Source organism: Botrytis cinerea, chromosome 3 (genome assembly GCF_000143535.2).
Source record: "Botrytis cinerea B05.10 chromosome 3, complete sequence".
NCBI lineage: Eukaryota > Fungi > Ascomycota > Leotiomycetes > Helotiales > Sclerotiniaceae > Botrytis > Botrytis cinerea.
In genome coordinates, this window is record NC_037312.1 from 36,180 (window position 1) to 53,879 (window position 17,700).

The window sequence follows — 17,700 nt, forward strand, 5'->3', positions numbered from 1 at the left end:
ATCTGAACGAAAATTCGACACATCAAAAAGAAGGCACTACTTTCAAGGTTGTTTCTCAAATCAATAATCAATATCTTTGATTTTTAATTGTGGTGAAAATATTTCAAGCTTATGTGACGGTGTTCTCGTCAAATTGTGGCTGGATCCTGAATTGTTTATATTGCTAAGCCTCACCATTGTGGGGTCACCCTGAAGCTAAGTTCAAAGTATCTCTAACTTCACGTCCTCCGGCTCTAGCTACCACCAACCAAAAAGAAAACAAGAAAGCTTATATTCACATAACCTTATACTGTACAGATTGATGTCCCGCGTCTTATTCCAGTGTAGATATTCTTTTGCTAGTTTCTTTCCTCAAAGCCATGCCTTTCATCTTTCTCTTTATGTTCAAGAAAGGACAGGGCAAGAACTGCAATTATGAGATACAAAAGGCCTATTGACGTTCATTAGCGACTCGATCAATGGAGCACAGATGCCTTACTCCAAATCCAATTCATATATCGGTAGCCGATCAGCTCTTTGAAAAAACCGCCTATGATAGGGCCCAGCATCATCCCAAGACATGCACCAGCATCGAGCATGGAGAATACGCGTGACAAACACCCCTGAGACCCAAAAGCGTCGGGATTCTTTTCTTGGAGTGCTTTTCCGGCAGCTAAAGGTCTTTTTATTATCATAACAGTCATAACAATCACATAATACATAAACGAAACCGACGTACCAACCAATTCAACAGGTGCATTACCAGACACAAATGGTCTCAATCCACCTATGATTATAATAGACGCTATGTAGAGCGCGCCACCTCCAGCTTGGCTGCCAGAAATACCTAAAATGCCCAGAAATACGGCCTGTGTAACAGAACAAACAACTGCAGGAATTCGTGCTCCAACCCGGTCACGAACCCAGCCAGCTATGGGGCCGATGAGGAGTCCGGGAACTACAAGACCGACAAAGAGCAGTCCAACAATAGTAGGGTCCCATCCATACATCTCTTGGACTTGTAGAGGCAGAGTAGCATTAAAGCTTGTGCTCACAGTTGTACTTGTAATCGTCATCAATAGACAGGTAACGACACGACCGTCACTCAGCATTATTCTCCAGAACCTCCCAGCACCAGATGAATCTTGATCGTCTCCTCTTGCAGGAAGTAAACTTGTTGTCTCTGGATCACTATCCGGAGACAAAGGGGTGATTATATCCGAAGCCTCTATCATAATCACACGTGCCAGAAGGTCAATTGTTAAGATTATGAGCGGAACGGACCACGTCACCCAGTAACCTGCAACCTCTAAAAGTAAACCAGATACAGCAGGTCCGGCAATTGTCCCCGTGTTAGCAAAGGATGTCATCATACCTAATCCAAAACCTCGCTCATTCTCTTTGTAGATGCTTGCGACTGTTGCAAAGCCAATGATCCACACAGCGGACCCAGCAACTCCTTGCATTGCGCGCCCTATGAATAATAAAACGACTGAATGAGTGGTGGCTACTATACAAGTGCCAATGATGCACCACAAAAGAGAAAATAACAGCCAGAACTTGCGTTTCGGGTTCTCATCGGCAAAATGTCCAATTATAGGACTAGACACCATGGCAAGCGCACCGTGGAGAGCAAGTACGGCAGATGTAAATATCTGGATCTGAGATTGATCTACATGGAGCCGCTCCTGAAGCATATACCCAAGAATTGGAACGAGAAATCCATATAGGAAAGTTTCTGCTCAGTATTAGTTTGGTGTTAAAGGTGATTAGAAAGGGTCAAGTAGACAACAAACCAGCAAATAACGCGATTGCGATGGTTGAGAGGATGAACAATTTGGACGAACGCCATTTATAACCTATGGGCAGAGACTCTGCAGAACAATCATGCATATCGAAAAGTTGATTTGAAGTCGGAATGAGCAATTAGATACTGCAAAAAAGATATGATCCGACGTTTTAACCAAAACTTAGTTCCATCTATTAGATCTACATGTCTTTCAAGTACTGGGGTCGTGTTCGCTGCGCGAGGATGGCCAATGTTGTGGTTAGTGTCACATTCCACACAAAATACCTTTGAAGATAGTTTCAACGAGCCGCCGAGTTGAAACATTTCTTGTGCAAAACTGAGCCGTAATGTATTTCAGGTGCGTACATTTTATTAATTGGCACACACGTGCATGAAAATCGTGCAGGAAAAATCGTGTTGAGTGGTACATTACTGACGATGTATTTACTCATTGCTTTTGATTATTTCAGAGTGTCCCCACTGTTTTTGGCTGCGCAAACTTCAATATTACCTTCATGACTCATGCAAATCTCCTTTCTTGCTGAAATCATCTTAGTTCAATACAAAGCTTAGTCTGGGAGCATCTGTACAAGTCTCAATTCAGTAACGCAGGATGATGTTTACAGCTGAAAATTCACACAAGCGCCTTGTTGATCGACCGAAATTATCAAAATTTCTTTGTCGCCAGTACGTACCGTTCAATTGCTTCCAAAAATTGTCTCTTTGGTAGCTAAATGGGGTACATCATGTGACAAGATCTCATGAAGAATGGCTGGCTATGTTGAATCTTCAGGCTATGAATGCAAAATCAAGTCTGACAATCAAATCTGGCGGCGTACCCTAATTGTGAAACGTTCAGTAATTTGTAGTCGGTGAAAAATATTGAGTTAGCAATTTTTCGGAATCAATGATGATGATTCCGTCACCTTGTGAGGATTATTTAAAGTGGAGGAAACTGTTAACAGCATCGCTTCCTCAATTCTTCGTGCTTTCTAATGCGACATTGGTTACTCTCACATCATGCAGCGACTTCTTCGTGTTGGTCATATAGCAACGCAGGCAACAGCCAGTCATTTTGTTCCAACCCTACCTATTAGTATGACTTATCTTATTCCTATCAATCGACGTCTTTATTTCACGATACTAACTGTGGGAAAGGGTATCATGAAATTTCCAGCCCCATCCCCTTGATTGAAGTTTCCAAATCAAGCTCGGCTTTCCAACCATCCCACTTGAGAGACGTACACGATAGTCTGGAGAGGACAGGGGTATTGCAATTGCACTTAGGCTTCGAGGATGAGAAAAGTTCCTATCTCCAAGACCTAATCCGCAATCTCAGCAAGAACCATGATCATGGCCTTCCAATAACGCACAGTGCCGAGCGCGGGTGGTTTTGGGATGTCAGGCCCTCTGGTGTTCAAAGTCATGGACACCAAGCTCGCTCAGAGACGATGTCTTGCTTTGACTGGCATACGGATTGCAGTTATGAAAGTCATCCGCCTCGATATTTTGCGCTTCAAGTTCTTCAACCAGATCGCTGCGGAGGTGGAACATTATCACTATTGAGTGTCGATCGACTCCTCACCTTACTCTCACCTCACGCACGAACGTGGCTGTCCAGCTCCAACTACATGATTGCCGTTCCTCCTGAATTCAAGAAAAAAAGCGACGAGCAGCATATTGTGGGAAACTTACTGCAGATGAGGCAAGAATTAGGTGGAAATCAACTACGTTTCCGGGAGGATATCACAACTCCTTTGGCTCCAGAGGCTGCTGAGGCATTGGATGAACTAAAAGCAGTCTTGTATAATAAAGGAGTCCAGGAATGGACCATCAACTTGACCCCCCAAGATCTCCCCAGGGGATCAATCATTATGATGGATAATCGGCGATGGCTACATTCACGGAATGAGGTCAGAGACCCCAATCGTCATCTCCGGCGAGTTCGATGGGATGCGAGACCGTTCGGATTCTTGAAACAATAAAAGTTTCTTGCTGTATTATTAATTCATTATCTCATCCTATAGCTAACAGTGATGACTTCCTTATCACTACGTAAACTTTCCTCAACTAATCAATCAATCATGCTTAAGGATCATTAATCAATTATTTCCTTCTAACTCTCACTTGTCTAATTTAAATTCCTATATAATACATTAGTTAACATGGTTTCCTGTCTTAGGTTGTAGTTCATATACACATGGATTTTTTGTTTTCTCATTTTGTATGTAAACATATTACATAGCCGAGAAAACCAGTGATTTGGATGTTGAATATTTTGTGAGAAAAGTTATTAATAGTAACGTACCTCGAATATTCAAATGGGCACCTACAAGTTCCAAAGATCGATGAAAAGCGACAAAGTGCGGAAAGTGAGCCTTGACCCATTTGAGTTATCCTACTATTATTGAAGGAATCATATTATTACTAATGAGTTCAAATTTAGTTTTTGTGTCATTCAGATAATGCACGTTACTATTGTACCACACAAGAGCTTCACAGAGATCGAAGAGAGGATCACATTTCGGAATGTATAATCTTGAAGTTTCTAGACTTCATTTCTGTTTGATATTGCAGAATTAAAATTGAAATTTGACATCCAATTGAATCTCTCTAGTAGAGATTCTTCTAGAAGCGGAACAACATGTTCAGGCGAAAATCAGATTGTGTTCCTGAAATCATACTTTCGGGGGAATCAAAGTAAGACAGTGGACAATTAAGGTGGATTAACAACAGCTGATGCTGGAGTTCTCAGCGTTTTCCTGTACATATTTTGTGCTTCAGTAATACTTTGTGTTCTGTGATACGTTTGAGCTTTGCTTTGTCTGTCACATCATCTCATAGCAAGGTACATATTACATATTCCATGACCTTAAGATCTTCCAGTGTCGCATAATGATATGCCGTCTCTCTACCTCCGGTGGATCACTCGAGCACTAATTGAGCTACTCAAGATAAGCAAACCGTGTGATCTCATATTCCTCACAGCCTTGAACAATGACAGTCATGTGGATCAAAGTTGATATTTGCAACCCCAAAGTTTGTGATACTGTCACCTTGACTATTTTCGATACCAATTCAGAAATGAATAATCTCTTAAATTTGTTCTATATATTGACAACGCTATCTAGTACTTACACCTGGCCTGGAAATAGAGCGTATTTCATTATTAATCGTCCAGAGTATAAGTCTCAGGAAAATAATGTGAATTATTAAACGTTGTTCTGAGCAGCACAGATTTTATTGGATAGATATTGACTCAGGATATTTCTCCTGTGTGCATTTGTCTAATAAAGTCTTTTTGTTTAAAATGAGATAAAATCAAGTTCGTAGTAAACATTGTTTAAAACCACCCAAAAAATTAAATTAAATCACTGAAGCAACGAAGGCATCGAAACATAAGCTATCAAAATACTAAAGTTCATCTTGAGAAATGACTGAGCATACCCAGGCTCCTCCATTACTGATAGCACAGATCTTGTCAGGACTGCTACGCCATAAACCAAGGCCAAGCAATCTCCCGTGTACGACAAAATATGTTCCGACGAGGGGATTTTGAACTTGAACACAAACACCGGAAGAGCTTAGAACAAGACCATAAAGTCTTGGGGTAATTCGACGCTGCACCACACAGGTAACTCCTGGGATTATCTGAGTGCTCCGTTGAAGCTGTAAAGCGGAGATCCAGTCTTCAGCTGTGAATTCTTCACCAAACACAATTCCCGCTCCTTTGCCACTACGAATAGGCTTCAGAATAAACTCTTTTCGTAAATCCGGAAACTGTTCCGCTAGACAAAAGAGTCTCTCCAATTCTTTTGATCCAGGAAGGTATGTATCCGCAATCCCTTGATCAAGAATTTTTGCTTGTGCACCAGTAATCACGCATCTTGTAACCAGCGAATTCAACTCTTGCTTCAATATGCCTAGCATTCGCTTATCATGTGTCAGAAATATTGAACGTAAGTCATTAAAACAATGGAGACTAATCTGGCGTAGCATCTCCGGCTCTAGAGCGAGGAGCTCTGATTGATGTAGCTCAAGGCCGAGTTGGTAGATTTCCTCAACAAATTCACCAACATTGGTCTGCCAGGCAAAGGGGGAGATTTTCTCATATTCTCCCACTAGACAGCAAAGCTTATATCCGCTGCCGTCATCAGAAGGGAAAAGCCTGAGCTGTGCTGGAGTGATGATTCTGGGTCTAAAGCCGAACCGCTGTTCAATAGTATGAAGGAGCATGTGGATATCCATGCCCGGTTCTTTGCCTTTCAGAAGGTGCAATGGAACTCCTGTCTGAAAAAGACTGATGGCTCCATCAAGTAACTACTCAATGTTAAAAAGTAATTCACTTAATGCTTTTGGAATGCTCCTTTGGATCTTTCAGAATTTTTACCTTTCTTGGATTTGCTGCACACCTCAATCCATTTTTTCCGGCTCCCATGTCTTCTAGGGCTTCATATGCAAGAATCGAATGAAGAAACCCATTAAATGAAAAACGTGCATTAATCTCAGTAATGCGATAGTTTTCTACTGCGATACCATTCTCACCAAGTACGTCTTCAACAAGAAAGTCTGGCCGCCACGACCCACGACACTCGCGGTAAATCGGGAATTTGTTGTTGATGATTTGAGTTTCGATCCACTAATTGAAAAGCGATTAGCCATCAGAATATCAGGGGAAATTGAAATCATCATTAGCTAGCATCGGAAGGCTGGTAAACTCACGCGTAGAAGCTGTTCTTCTTGTGGTTCGAGTGGCATACGATCAGAAAAATGCGCGTCTTGGTCGATCCACCATCTTTCTACAATATCCGTGATTGCTAGAGTCAATGCCTCATGCAATTCTTCTAGCTGTTTTTGGTGCTTCTTGGTGATCAGAATGGGCCGGGGACACGCTTTCTGGTAAGAATTTCCAGGCCAAAGATAGGCAGGACATCTCTGCAGTAAGTTTTCTTCAAACTTTTCTTGCTCTTGAATATGGGCACTTTCTTCGATGTGGCACTGTTGAACAAATTGATGACTCCCAGCTTCTGGCCGGATGCTCACCTGTTGGAACGATTGAGTTGTTGGTCTCGTCATTTCAAAGCAGTAATATATTCAGGAAAGAAAATAAAAATCCAATCTTAATACTGTATGATTTTATGTCAGACAGATGTTACTTTCGGTTTTGGAAAAGACTGTTGCAGAACAGCGAGTGTACAATGATGAAATAGTAGGGTATATTATAACTTTGAGAAATATGTTATCTCAAGTCGTTCAAAACCAACACCTAATTTCCGTAATCAAAGACAGAGATGTGAGGTTCAGCTACAAAGATTTCTTAAACTTGAGACACTTCTTTCATTAGAACAAAAGCTTGATACGAGCAGATCTGAGACAATGGTTAAGAACTGCGCACAAGAACATAGTTTTAATCCCTGAATACTATTGATTGTTGAATTTTGAATCAAAAATGTCATTGGAAAATGCATTGCTGAAAATGACGACAATCATGCACATTCCTACACTATTTCACAAGGTTCGGCATTGTGGTGTCGGGATTTGACACGCTAACATGAAGTGAAACCTGATGGCCAGAAATATCACTTGTTACATGTCCCGCTTGACGAAGTAACAATCGTCCAAAAAACTGAAGGGAGCTCAAAGTGGAGCTTGTCGACAGAGGAAATAACCATAATTTATGCTTGCGGGCGTCACGTTAAGTCATTGGTCGGGCAACATGATTCAGGCAACATGATCAAGAGAACGCAAGAGATATCAACACAATTGACGTTCGAATTATAACTAGGTTGTAATATTGCCAGTTTGCAATGTACCGTAAACACAACTATGTAACCCCAGAGTACTTGACCAAAGATTGGTGTGCCTCAAGCTGAAGTACTGCCCTTGAAAAGCGAGAAGGAACAACACAGAGACAGACAGCGGCAGGGATATTGAAGCAAGACTGTCCCAGAATTGAAGCAACAATAACGGAACCCAGTACAAAAGAGTGAAGTAAAACCAAGAAACTATGTCGGTAGTTGATTCATAACTAGGCAATTGACATTGGATGTTTCGATACCACTCGGTATGTTTTTTGTTTTTTTGTCTTTGAAATGCACCGTCACCGCCGGTGTTTCATGGGCGATCTTCTGAACATGACATGGAATTTGCAAAGGGCGTTTTGACTTGATATAATCAGACGATGTAGCAAAGGAATATTAAAGAGTGGCAGGTAATTGGAGTGGATGGCAGAGATACAGTACACTGCTGTTGAAAATGCCAACGTCAACCTCCTGTGTAAAGTTTGATGCGTGAGAGTTGACGCCTTGGGTTTAAGGTTGGAATTTGCAAGCTTCGAGGCTGCGACAGTCCCACCCCACCACGCCTGAAGGAAAGTGGAAAGTCTACCTGGCCTGGTACCTCCCCTCTACCCATCGACAATTCACAGATCCAGGTATCTTGCGGATTTCTTCCCACAACACTACAACCGCAATCATGCAACGCCGTATGGTAATATTTCCGCTCCATAGATTGTTTTCACGAGGACATGTTCTAACTTTACAGCTCAGTTATCGAAGGAAGACGAAGCAGCAGTTGGCGCAGACGAGGTCGAAGTGCGAAGAGAAGATCAAGACAAAATCAATCGGTTCAGTCGTTTACATCAACGGGAAATCGGACTGGAAGATGAGTTGAAGTCCAAACATGTCAGTACAGTCGAGTCTCGCGCGACCGCCTCCAAAATACTACGATGATTAGTCTGCGACGAATCCTATTCTAATCCTCTTGCTATACAGAAAGAAAAGGAGGACCTCGACGACGTATCGGGGGAACTTGAATTGGCAGACGAAGATGACATGATACCGTACGGACTGACTTCGCTTCTCCTCATTATACAATCACCACGCGTCGAATCATGCTGACTTTCAATCTTGAAGTTACAAAATCGGAGATTCATTCATCTCATTACCACTACCAGAAGTACAAGAGCTCCTCACGAAATCGACCGAGAACATCGAGGAGGAAGTAATATTGGTCGAAGAAAAGCTTAGCACGATTAGGGAGGAAATGACACAACTGAAGGTGGAATTATATGCCAGATTTGGCAGGAGTATTAATCTGGAAACATAGAATGTCGAGATAATTTTCATAGGAACACCCAGAGGATCCATCAAAGCTCCATAACATATTCCGCGCGGTGACCTAATCACAACAAGTGGCCCGGGAGAGTCAAACGGCACATGTCATGTCACATAGACTCTGAGCAACTCATCCGACAACATCTACCGACAAGAATCAGCTTCCACATTTTTCTTTATCCCTGAACCACCCTTATCCACTGAATGATCCTGGTCAATCCGTCAATTTACATTAAACTGCCGACGACGAGGTTGGCTTCTCCTGCATTGAAGTAATAAATCTGCATTTGTTCGGTCCTCATCCCAACTTCTGGGAGCAAGACTTTACACAAGACTTGGGGCATTTTCATCATGCACGCCAACTTGATGAATTCCCTCGGAGATCTATCGTTCGTAATAGCATTACTGAAAAAGGCAGCCACCCCTACGGTTGAGCCGGCACCATCGTTCCTTTCAACCAATAATTTAGACTTGATAGCATGCAGTGGACCCGCACCAAAGTTCGACAGTGGAGAGAGCTTCACACTAGAAGATTTAGAATTCGCCCTTTACAAACTAATAATGATCCTTTATTTTTCAAACGGTCCATGTAATTATGGGCATATAAGAAACTGCATATCCAATGAAGTCTTACTCCAGGTAAACACATCACAAGCTAAGTTTCTTTCTTCTACTGCGTGCAGTTCACCGCGATTCTATTTCATTGTAGTCCTATTGCACCTTTCCCTCAGCTCTATCCGAATCTATTCATGAGTTTCAACTTGATCAAGGTTGCCTAAGACATCGCAAAGAGAAGTGAGGGAGATTCGGCTGCTTCTAAGGGTAATCGACAACGTAAAAATGTCCAGCACGGATCATGGAAATGCAATCGACTCATCAGGAGTCAACGACAATTTGACAGCTGCCGATAATCCAGAAGCAAACTTTACATCAATTGGTACGTGCATCGCTCTTTGGGTATAGCTACTGATATACTAATCGGAATGTAGAAAGACATCAGAGTAGACTTTCTCAAAAAGTCTCTGAAATTGATCATGACGATGCGAAAAGACGATATGATCTTGAGGCGAGGGACAATCATATGTCTCTTCCAGATTCATCTGCATCCAGTGTCTTGGGAACGCGGAAAAACGTAATACATTGGGAAGAGGATGATCCAGAAAACCCATACAACTGGTCTTCCGTACGTCATATCTTTCCCTAGGAAATGTCTAGATGGTATTCAGTAGATCATAATGAAGGACTTGGCTAATCTAGAATCATAGGGGTGGAAATGTTATATTGTTCTTGTGGGCATGCTTGTAGTAATTAACAGTACCATGGGTTCTTCTCTGCCTTCGAACGCGATCCCATTCATTGCTCCGTATTTTCACATAACATCAGAGTCTGCGGAAATTCTACCGATATCGATGTATCTCCTTGGGTATGTGCTTGGGCCTTTAGTATTTTGCCCACTATCAGAAACGTTCGGGCGAAGAACGATCATGCTGGCAACTTTTTTCTGCTATAGTGCCTTTACGTTAGGTTGTGCCTTGACACCAACATGGGGTGGACTTCTAGCATTTCGAATTTTGGCAGGTATCAACGCAAGCAGTCCTATATCCGTCAGTGGAGGCATCTATGCAGACATATACAAGGATCCAGTGACAAGAGGGAGAGCTATGGCGGTTTTCACTGCAGGCACTTGTGTGGGTCCTCTAGTGGCTCCAATCATATCAGGCTTTATATCTCCTGCTCTTGGCTGGCGGTGGACTTTCTGGATAGGTTTGATTGTTGCTGGTGCATCTTGGGCCCCTCTTGTCTTTCTTCCAGAAACCTATGGCCCTGTCCTACTCCTCAAACGCGCAAAAAGGTTGCGAAAGGAAACAGGCAATTCCGAAATATTCGCGCCTATCGAATTGGAAAAGCAAGATCTAAAACAGATGATAACTGTGACGCTCACTCGACCTATCCGCATGCTTTTCTTCGAACTCATCGTCTTGGCCGCTTGCACCTACCTAGCCCTCGCATACGGGATATTTTATATGTACTTTGAAGCTTATCCGATTATTTTCGAAGGAATCTATGGTCAATCATCTGGCGTGTCTGGGCTTATGTTCCTCCCCATAGGTGGTGGTGCAATCTTAGCTATTATCGTATTTCTCTGGTGGGATACATTTTTGCGTGAAGCTCAAGCATCTGGGAAATCTTGGGCGCAAAAAGAAGAATCTCGACGGCTGCCACTTGCCATCTTTGGGGGGCCACTCTACGTTATTTCGCTCTTTTGGTTAGGTTGGACATCCCGCGCCTCTATTCCTTTCTATGTTCCCATGTTGGCCGGCATACCATTTGGAATGGGGTTTATATTGATCTTCATTGCTCTACTCAACTATTTAACGGATGCTTATGAAGTCTTCGCTGCGAGCGCTATGGCTGCGTCAAGCTGCTGTAGAAGCTTGGCTGGGGCGGTGTTGCCGTTTGCAGCGAAACCCATGTATACAAAACTGGGTGTGCCATGGGCAAGTAGCCTGCTTGCATTCTTGAGCCTACTAATGTGCGGTGTTCCGGTAATATTTACATGGAAGGGCGATCGTATTAGGGAAGGGAGTGTGTTTTGTCAGGAGCTTAAAGAACGAAAAATTAAAGAGATGGAGAGCTTGCAAAGTGACAAATTAGCGAGAAAACATCGCCAAAACGTGGGAATCACGGAGAAAGTTTGAGAGTAAAAGTTAATGTTCTTTCTGGGGAGTTTTTGGTATGAGAAATGCCTGATGAATTATCATGAGTACATATGACAGATTTTTTGACCTTGGACATGGAAAAAATGTGTAGCATACGACGTTACCACAATATGTGGTTTGATTTCCGTCTGGATACCATTATTGAGCACTTTTTCAACAGCTTATTTAATTCTTTTATTTTTAATGTTATTAGTTCACAGATAAGTGTTCAATAAGTTGGTAGATCCAGCCGCCACATCAAGAACCTGTTTCACGAGTAATATGTCTGGCTGGTTGAAGCATCTTGCAATTTACAATACTACCAATTTTTAACACCGTTGAACACATTCGCGAATTAAAAGCACGCACAATTCACTTGGAATGAATTCCTTACATTACGCTGGAGCTCAAGGACCTTGACACAATAATACGATCTTTGCTAATAGACCTCGCTGTTACATGTCGACTTATAAGCAAGCTCCATCCATACCGCGCAATTTTGTTCGGGCTTCAGGGCTTTTCTACATATTTCTTGGATCGTCTTCGAGATTAAACTTGTGGTTCAAAATACACATGTCAGGAAATGCAATAATACTAAAGTCGATCTTTTTTTCTTTTAAGGAATACGTCAGCGATGCATAGTAAAGGTCTTTCATGATAGTAAGATCTTACCTTTCTTTCGTCTTAATCCGTTGTGTGGCTTGGTACATTCCAGAGGGTTTTGTTATTAACCCACTAGCCTCAATGGTTCATTCGAAATGACATTCAATATTCCCTCCTCTGCCTTTCTTGATCCAAAGCATCATGACGAGCAAATTTCGTGATCAATGGGAATGTGTCGCCTCTTTCGATGCGGATCCGGACATCGCAGGTCCTGGGGTAAGCAGCTCAATGAATTTCCATCACATCTGCCCCCTTCCTAACGAATTCCAAAGGTTATGACAAGTTTCCTGGTTACCGCGTGGGTCACATGTCTTGTGGCATGTATACAATTATATTGTGTCGTGTCATCTCGATTCCGTATCAAACTTCTTTCTTCTGTGTCGGGAACCACAGCTGAACATATTGGCAAATACACAGTCAAGCTAACGAAAATTCCCATCCCATTATCTATCGAACGAAACATTCCAGGACTTTTAATCAAAGGCCTTCATCTCGGCCTTTATGCCATTCGATGTTTGTTAGCTATGTTTCTAAGTCTCTTTCGCAACTCCCAGCCGCGACTCCAGTTATTCTCTCAAATGGCGTTAGATCGGTTGTGTGATCTCCAGCTTGTTACAGGAACCGCCATTATCATTGCCGGTATAGCTGGATTTCATCACATGTCATTCTATCACCAATCTCTTATTACCAGCTATTGGCTGCTCACACTTAATTCGTTTTGGGCTGCTAGAGCCGGATATCTCAACTCGGAACACTATGGTCATGACAGGAGCTTTTATTTCTGGACACGTTGGGTCTTCATACTTATCAGTGATCTGCTCTCGATCTACTACCAGATTGTTACCACAATAGAGGCTGAAAACCACTGGGACTCTGAAGAAAGTGGTCATTGTTATCTATCCCACGAACCATCGCCAACCAATGCGCAATATTTCTGGATTGTAGGCATTTCCTTCGAAGTTATGTATATGTTATTTTATTCCATGCAACAGCTTGTACAGTCCTTGTCTCATAGATGGCGATGGCTGAAAGAATTCGTAATCTTCATCGCAGATACCTCGACCGGTCTATTTAACGGAGGTCAGCAACGCTCTTTAGATTTTTGGTTGGTGGTGGAATCGCACACCTGCCATTGGCCAATTCTCCTACGTATTTTGTTAAAAGTTGTAGAAGCCATAAGTTACATGATCTGGCATGTATTTTGGCAGATTTTGGCGCTATGGGCATGGGGCGACAATGGGTCGGTACTGATAGTTATCGGGTATATTGGGTTGGCGGCATGGAATACCTTTGACGTTATCGACACAAAGTTGTCTAACCGAAACTTGATAATTGGAGATGAGGAGACTTGGGGGTTTGGGCAGATTCTGCCACTTGGTTTGCTCGCTCTTATATGTTTAGATTTGCTTGACATTCTCAATAGTGAGTATCCTTTGTTCTTTCCAACATTTTTGCGGAAGATTTGACCATTAGTAGAAGCGTATAAGCATCAAACCACAACCGTGGTAGCAGATCTGCAGGCTCAAAAAGGAGAATTGTCTTTCGTGGGCACAAGAAATGAATATTCGACTTGAGTGTGTTTCTAGAAGCTCAAACGTACTCCTGTTGATCATATCTCCTGCTTACAAACTTCGACGCGACGTTTAGCATCCGTGAAACATTTCCATGATTACATCAGTGGCTCAGGCTATCCAAAGTTATACTTAAATAATCTTAGAAAATTCTTTAGTCTTTTGCCTCTGCGATACTTGTCTGGAAGTCTTATCCCGCCTTCAGATATGTATATAGATCCCGGTGGTCTGTGCTATTGACTAGATTATTCTTTCCAAATTCAAAGATATTGATTTAGCATTACATCAATCCCAGACGATGAACGGATGCAAATTTATATGAGCGCCCATACATACTTGTGTGGTTTGCGTTAGCTAGTAGCCTAAAGACATTAGTATACTTGAACATATAAGTATCATTATTGAAATGAACTTTTTCATCCATGGCTTTCCGTAATGTTTGAGACCAATTGAACTACATGAAATGTTCAACGGAAATTGGATTTATTTTATAGCATGTTTACAATCGCTTTCAATGAAACCTTCTTGACAGAAGTGTCCCATAAATCATACAAAATGTTGGAAAATATGGCACGTGCACGTGATATACACATATGTAATATCTTCCACTTCTATACTTAGAACATTACAGCAATTCTACATAGTCAATATTACATGCATTCCACTAGCCTACTCCCTTAATTGTGAATACAAAATATCTAATCAATAGTAGAAAGTACTCTTTTAAAATCTTATGGACTGATAAAGTACTAAGGTTCAACCCGGGGCTCTTCAGGGTATCATACGTTGATTTAATATACAGCTTATTTGATATAACGGATTCAATACTCTAAAGTCTTTAGGGACCAAAGCAGAATGGGACACGAGCGCCCAATTCTGACGCTGATCCTAGTCGTCGGATGACTGGTGCCAGATAAAAAAGGCCGGAGTCTCTTGAGCACGATTGAAAAGCGAGTCAGAGATTCTGGTTGAGAAAAGAGAGAAGATGGAAAGTCTGAGCGACTGCAGTAATTGGAAAATGGCAGCTTTCTGAGCTGAGTAGAGGGGTTAGGACGCGTGAATGTTTTTTTATACCGTGTTAATTGGTGCCAGGTAAAGGGATGCCTTGTGGGCGGAATGCTGCACTTTTTGATCTGGAAGTCTTGAGTATCTTACTCTTGGTTTGTTCAACCACAAATGTGCCATTAAGACTTAGAAGGCCAACGATTCAACATTAATCGGAGAATTAGGCTCCACCAAAAGAGCAATTTCACTCGCCCATTTCGCAAACACAGAATCTCCATATTTCACGTAGAATTAAGTCAAAAAGAGTACTCATGCCAGCAATAATAGGGATGAGTTCATTCACCTCTGATGGTGCCAGGAACCAAGCATAAATAAGTACACAAACTTTTCGTGTGCTAAGCGGTAAAATACAGATGAGAGACAAGCGACAGTGGAAATGAAACTCTGTGCTCATTGACGATTTCAAGATCGGATACAACATAAAATTTTCAGACTTCAGATACGAGAACAAATACTTCAAGCCGCATCAACAACAACCGGGAACAACTCATTCAAGTCTCTCTTTTGCTCAAATGGTTTACCACCCAAGCTTCCTCCCATATTACCTGCTTTAACTGAGGAGAGTTTATGCCACTCCCAATCTCTCGCGTTCATATCATTTCCAGAGTTCTCTGGTTCCTTGACGGGTGATACGAGTGAAAAAGGATACTCAGGAGGTGCTAGTCGTTTCATGAGGGAATCGCCGGCAGGGCGGGCAAAGTAACCAACTACATAGCGGGTCATAGATGACTGATCGCCAGGGGGAGAGGTCACACGATGCATGGCTGAGCGAAGGATCCCACCAGTCCATTCAACCATTGCGTCGCCAAGATTGACGATACAGGTGGATGGCTGAGGTTTGATGTGAGTCCAAGAAGACTCGAGATGAGGATCTAAATGGTAAGAATAAGTTAGTTATTAAGACAAGAACTTGAAATTATGAACTGAAGTTACGCACCTGCGTCATCGTTAAGAATTTGGAGACCTCCAGTTGTACTAAAAAGAAGGGTTAGTGTAGTGATATCGGTGTGCCCCATCATAGCAGTACGGCGGTCATCGGGCGGCTATCAATGATTAGCATAGTTTCTAGATGCAATTGTATGATGGGACACGGGGGCTAATGGGAGACACGGGAGATTTCGAGCTCACCTGCGGCTCATACTTCAACATTCGTAGGACACTGCCGCTTGGCTCAGTCATTGGCTGCAACTGTGAGAAAGTACCCAGTGGAAGCTTCAGATGTTTTTCTAAATGCCCCAGAATGTTGTTTACAATTTCGTTGGCCTGTTCAATATATGTCTTCAGCTGCGGGCGACAACGTTCGATGCAGCTCGGATTAGCAAGGGGCTCGGAAGCCCCAGTTATGTCATCGCGACTAATTCCGTACAGCTCGACTCGATCTCCGATTTTGCCAATCTTGTGATAACCTAAGGGCTTGTATCTAAACATGACAAGAGACCGATTAGTCGAGACTTCTATAGGACTATACAGATTTTGAAATTGGAGTGATGAATTATGAAGGTTGAAGTACCGAAAGAGAGAAACTGGGGGGCTATAGGCGTATTTGTTAAGCTCCGTTTTAGACAATGCGTACAATTCTGTATTCAGGTTGAACATTGTCTCTGTATTCTTGAGAAATTGATCACCGAATGAACAGCCTGTGAAGTCAAGCTGGAAGCTACGATATAGAAGGTTAGCAATTTTCCGCAAATAACTCGTTTGGGAAAAGAAGTAAATCTTGTTCAAGTAGATAGACTACGTGATAAATGCGTGCAGTAAACTTTAGTGTAATTCAACTGCATAATTTACATCTCTTATTGAACTACAATTCATTCGATTACAAAGCTTCTGCATAGGGACAGATCGAAGGATATTTGAAGGATTGAAAAAAAGGATTTGTAGTTACTTACAAGCCTATATGACGACTAGCTTCGAAGAGAGCGAAGGACTCATGTTCATCATTGACTGCGAGTTTAAGGAAGGAGAAAATGGGCACGTTTGCCACTGGGATGTTGGAGGGAAAAGGGGGGTATTTGTCAAAGTAGGTCGATGTAGGCATTTCGAGGCAACTGACAGGAGACGATGTGAATACAAGCAACTAAGCAAGGAGGAGTGTCGAAGAAGTTAGATATGTACTAAGAGCATCCTTTCAATATTCTGTTCTTTGACTGAATTTTTGAGCATTGAATCTTACATTTGCAAAAATACATAACTCAGGTCCTATAGCCCTTAGTTTTATTAAGCTTTTGTTCAAGTAATAAAGAAAGCATTCGTTACTTTCATCTGAATTCATTGAAACGAAATACAAGAATCTTATATTTGATCTCAATGAAACAGAGATTACACTGCTATATGTCTGCTGTATTAAGCTTACAGTCACTTTTGCGCGAATTGAACATTTGGTGACTGTGATCAGTATATTCAATAGTTTGCTAGTATTCCGCGGCGAGCCGAACGAACTAAATGGTCTAAATCAAAATCCGAACTTTTGAATCACTAAAGATTATATCAGGGGTAATCCACTTTACCACTAACCCAAAAAAGCGTGGAGTGTTCTGAATGCTCCCGGAACAGTGGACCTACTATATACCCAATTAGGTGATCGCTCCCTGACAGATTAATATATAATAAATAGTCTTATTTAACCTATAGGGTTTTAAAGTTAAATTGATTTCATAAAAATAAGTTTCCTAATTAAATAGAAAACACAAATATGCTAATTAGTTTTTTCTTTTCTTTTCTTTTAAAAAAAATGAAGAAAAAAAGATATTTAGTATGTAATAGAAAGTATCAAGGCACGGGTAAAGACGTATATTGTACCATAAGGGTGGAAGAGCTAT

At 41.8% G+C, this 17,700-nt stretch overlaps 7 protein-coding genes across 7 annotated transcripts; 4 read left to right on the forward strand and 3 right to left on the reverse strand.

Annotated features, from left to right (window-relative positions):
- Window positions 1–90: 90 nt before the first annotated feature.
- On the reverse strand, window positions 91–1,944 carry BCIN_03g00070 (hypothetical protein). Its single transcript, XM_024691657.1, has 4 exons — window positions 1,776–1,944; window positions 719–1,717; window positions 479–652; window positions 91–430 (listed from the first exon to the last, which is right to left on the reverse strand). The coding sequence occupies exons 1-4, from the start codon at window positions 1,870–1,872 to the stop codon at window positions 339–341; spliced, it is 1,362 nt and encodes a 453-aa protein (XP_024547428.1). The 5' UTR covers window positions 1,873–1,944; the 3' UTR covers window positions 91–338.
- A 656-nt stretch (window positions 1,945–2,600) lies between these two features.
- BCIN_03g00080 (hypothetical protein) lies at window positions 2,601–3,866 on the forward strand. The gene is made up of 2 exons (XM_024691658.1): window positions 2,601–2,864; window positions 2,927–3,866. The coding sequence occupies exons 1-2, from the start codon at window positions 2,789–2,791 to the stop codon at window positions 3,751–3,753; spliced, it is 903 nt and encodes a 300-aa protein (XP_024547429.1). The 5' UTR covers window positions 2,601–2,788; the 3' UTR covers window positions 3,754–3,866.
- A 1,005-nt stretch (window positions 3,867–4,871) lies between these two features.
- On the reverse strand, window positions 4,872–7,035 carry BCIN_03g00090 (hypothetical protein). The gene is made up of 3 exons (XM_024691659.1): window positions 6,491–7,035; window positions 6,159–6,407; window positions 4,872–6,088 (listed from the first exon to the last, which is right to left on the reverse strand). Exons 1-3 carry the CDS (start codon window positions 6,842–6,844, stop codon window positions 5,183–5,185), a joined length of 1,509 nt encoding a protein of 502 aa, XP_024547430.1. The 5' UTR covers window positions 6,845–7,035; the 3' UTR covers window positions 4,872–5,182.
- Window positions 7,036–8,162: 1,127 nt separating this feature from the next.
- Window positions 8,163–9,169, forward strand: Bcgim3. Its single transcript, XM_001548787.2, has 4 exons — window positions 8,163–8,257; window positions 8,317–8,451; window positions 8,542–8,609; window positions 8,683–9,169. The coding sequence occupies exons 1-4, from the start codon at window positions 8,243–8,245 to the stop codon at window positions 8,873–8,875; spliced, it is 411 nt and encodes a 136-aa protein (XP_001548837.1). The 5' UTR covers window positions 8,163–8,242; the 3' UTR covers window positions 8,876–9,169.
- Window positions 9,170–9,465: 296 nt separating this feature from the next.
- On the forward strand, window positions 9,466–11,838 carry BCIN_03g00110 (hypothetical protein). The gene is made up of 3 exons (XM_001548788.2): window positions 9,466–9,820; window positions 9,873–10,066; window positions 10,149–11,838. Exons 1-3 carry the CDS (start codon window positions 9,724–9,726, stop codon window positions 11,580–11,582), a joined length of 1,725 nt encoding a protein of 574 aa, XP_001548838.1. The 5' UTR covers window positions 9,466–9,723; the 3' UTR covers window positions 11,583–11,838.
- Window positions 11,839–12,116: 278 nt separating this feature from the next.
- On the forward strand, window positions 12,117–14,275 carry BCIN_03g00120 (hypothetical protein). Its single transcript, XM_024691660.1, has 4 exons — window positions 12,117–12,242; window positions 12,322–12,461; window positions 12,518–13,667; window positions 13,722–14,275. Exons 2-4 carry the CDS (start codon window positions 12,387–12,389, stop codon window positions 13,817–13,819), a joined length of 1,323 nt encoding a protein of 440 aa, XP_024547431.1. The 5' UTR covers window positions 12,117–12,242; window positions 12,322–12,386; the 3' UTR covers window positions 13,820–14,275.
- An 823-nt stretch (window positions 14,276–15,098) lies between these two features.
- BCIN_03g00130 (hypothetical protein) lies at window positions 15,099–17,195 on the reverse strand. The gene is made up of 6 exons (XM_024691661.1): window positions 17,055–17,195; window positions 16,771–16,995; window positions 16,392–16,538; window positions 16,010–16,301; window positions 15,819–15,924; window positions 15,099–15,753 (listed from the first exon to the last, which is right to left on the reverse strand). The coding sequence occupies exons 2-6, from the start codon at window positions 16,917–16,919 to the stop codon at window positions 15,338–15,340; spliced, it is 1,110 nt and encodes a 369-aa protein (XP_024547432.1). The 5' UTR covers window positions 16,920–16,995; window positions 17,055–17,195; the 3' UTR covers window positions 15,099–15,337.
- Between the last annotated feature and the right edge of the window lie 505 nt (window positions 17,196–17,700).

What these genes read in the sequence shown, in the direction of transcription:
- BCIN_03g00070 (XM_024691657.1), bottom strand. Translation starts at nt 1,872, where the DNA reads ATGCATGATTGTTCTGCAGAGTCTCTGCCCATAGGTTATAAATGGCGT. An exon ending in CGCAATCGCGTTATTTGCTG is followed by an intron (nt 1,718 to 1,775) that starts GTTTGTTGTCTA and finishes AATACTGAGCAG; the next exon opens with AAACTTTCCTATATGGATTT. An exon ending in TGCACCTGTTGAATTGGTTG is followed by an intron (nt 653 to 718) that starts GTACGTCGGTTT and finishes AAAGACCTTTAG; the next exon opens with CTGCCGGAAAAGCACTCCAA.
- BCIN_03g00110 (XM_001548788.2), top strand. Translation starts at nt 9,724, where the DNA reads ATGTCCAGCACGGATCATGGAAATGCAATCGACTCATCAGGAGTCAAC. An exon ending in AGCAAACTTTACATCAATTG is followed by an intron (nt 9,821 to 9,872) that starts GTACGTGCATCG and finishes ATCGGAATGTAG; the next exon opens with AAAGACATCAGAGTAGACTT. An exon ending in ACCCATACAACTGGTCTTCC is followed by an intron (nt 10,067 to 10,148) that starts GTACGTCATATC and finishes CTAGAATCATAG; the next exon opens with GGGTGGAAATGTTATATTGT.
- Bcgim3 (XM_001548787.2), top strand. An exon ending in ATGAGTTGAAGTCCAAACAT is followed by an intron (nt 8,452 to 8,541) that starts GTCAGTACAGTC and finishes CTTGCTATACAG; the next exon opens with AAAGAAAAGGAGGACCTCGA. An exon ending in GACGAAGATGACATGATACC is followed by an intron (nt 8,610 to 8,682) that starts GTACGGACTGAC and finishes TCAATCTTGAAG; the next exon opens with TTACAAAATCGGAGATTCAT.
- BCIN_03g00120 (XM_024691660.1), top strand. Translation starts at nt 12,387, where the DNA reads ATGACGAGCAAATTTCGTGATCAATGGGAATGTGTCGCCTCTTTCGAT. An exon ending in CGGACATCGCAGGTCCTGGG is followed by an intron (nt 12,462 to 12,517) that starts GTAAGCAGCTCA and finishes CGAATTCCAAAG; the next exon opens with GTTATGACAAGTTTCCTGGT. An exon ending in TTTGCTTGACATTCTCAATA is followed by an intron (nt 13,668 to 13,721) that starts GTGAGTATCCTT and finishes GACCATTAGTAG; the next exon opens with AAGCGTATAAGCATCAAACC.
- BCIN_03g00090 (XM_024691659.1), bottom strand. Translation starts at nt 6,844, where the DNA reads ATGACGAGACCAACAACTCAATCGTTCCAACAGGTGAGCATCCGGCCA. An exon ending in AAGAAGAACAGCTTCTACGC is followed by an intron (nt 6,408 to 6,490) that starts GTGAGTTTACCA and finishes CTTTTCAATTAG; the next exon opens with TGGATCGAAACTCAAATCAT. An exon ending in GTGCAGCAAATCCAAGAAAG is followed by an intron (nt 6,089 to 6,158) that starts GTAAAAATTCTG and finishes AACATTGAGTAG; the next exon opens with TTACTTGATGGAGCCATCAG.
- BCIN_03g00130 (XM_024691661.1), bottom strand. Translation starts at nt 16,919, where the DNA reads ATGCCTACATCGACCTACTTTGACAAATACCCCCCTTTTCCCTCCAAC. An exon ending in CCCCCAGTTTCTCTCTTTCG is followed by an intron (nt 16,302 to 16,391) that starts GTACTTCAACCT and finishes TGTCATGTTTAG; the next exon opens with ATACAAGCCCTTAGGTTATC. An exon ending in TGTTGAAGTATGAGCCGCAG is followed by an intron (nt 15,925 to 16,009) that starts GTGAGCTCGAAA and finishes AATCATTGATAG; the next exon opens with CCGCCCGATGACCGCCGTAC.
- BCIN_03g00080 (XM_024691658.1), top strand. Translation starts at nt 2,789, where the DNA reads ATGCAGCGACTTCTTCGTGTTGGTCATATAGCAACGCAGGCAACAGCC. An exon ending in TGTTCCAACCCTACCTATTA is followed by an intron (nt 2,865 to 2,926) that starts GTATGACTTATC and finishes ACTGTGGGAAAG; the next exon opens with GGTATCATGAAATTTCCAGC.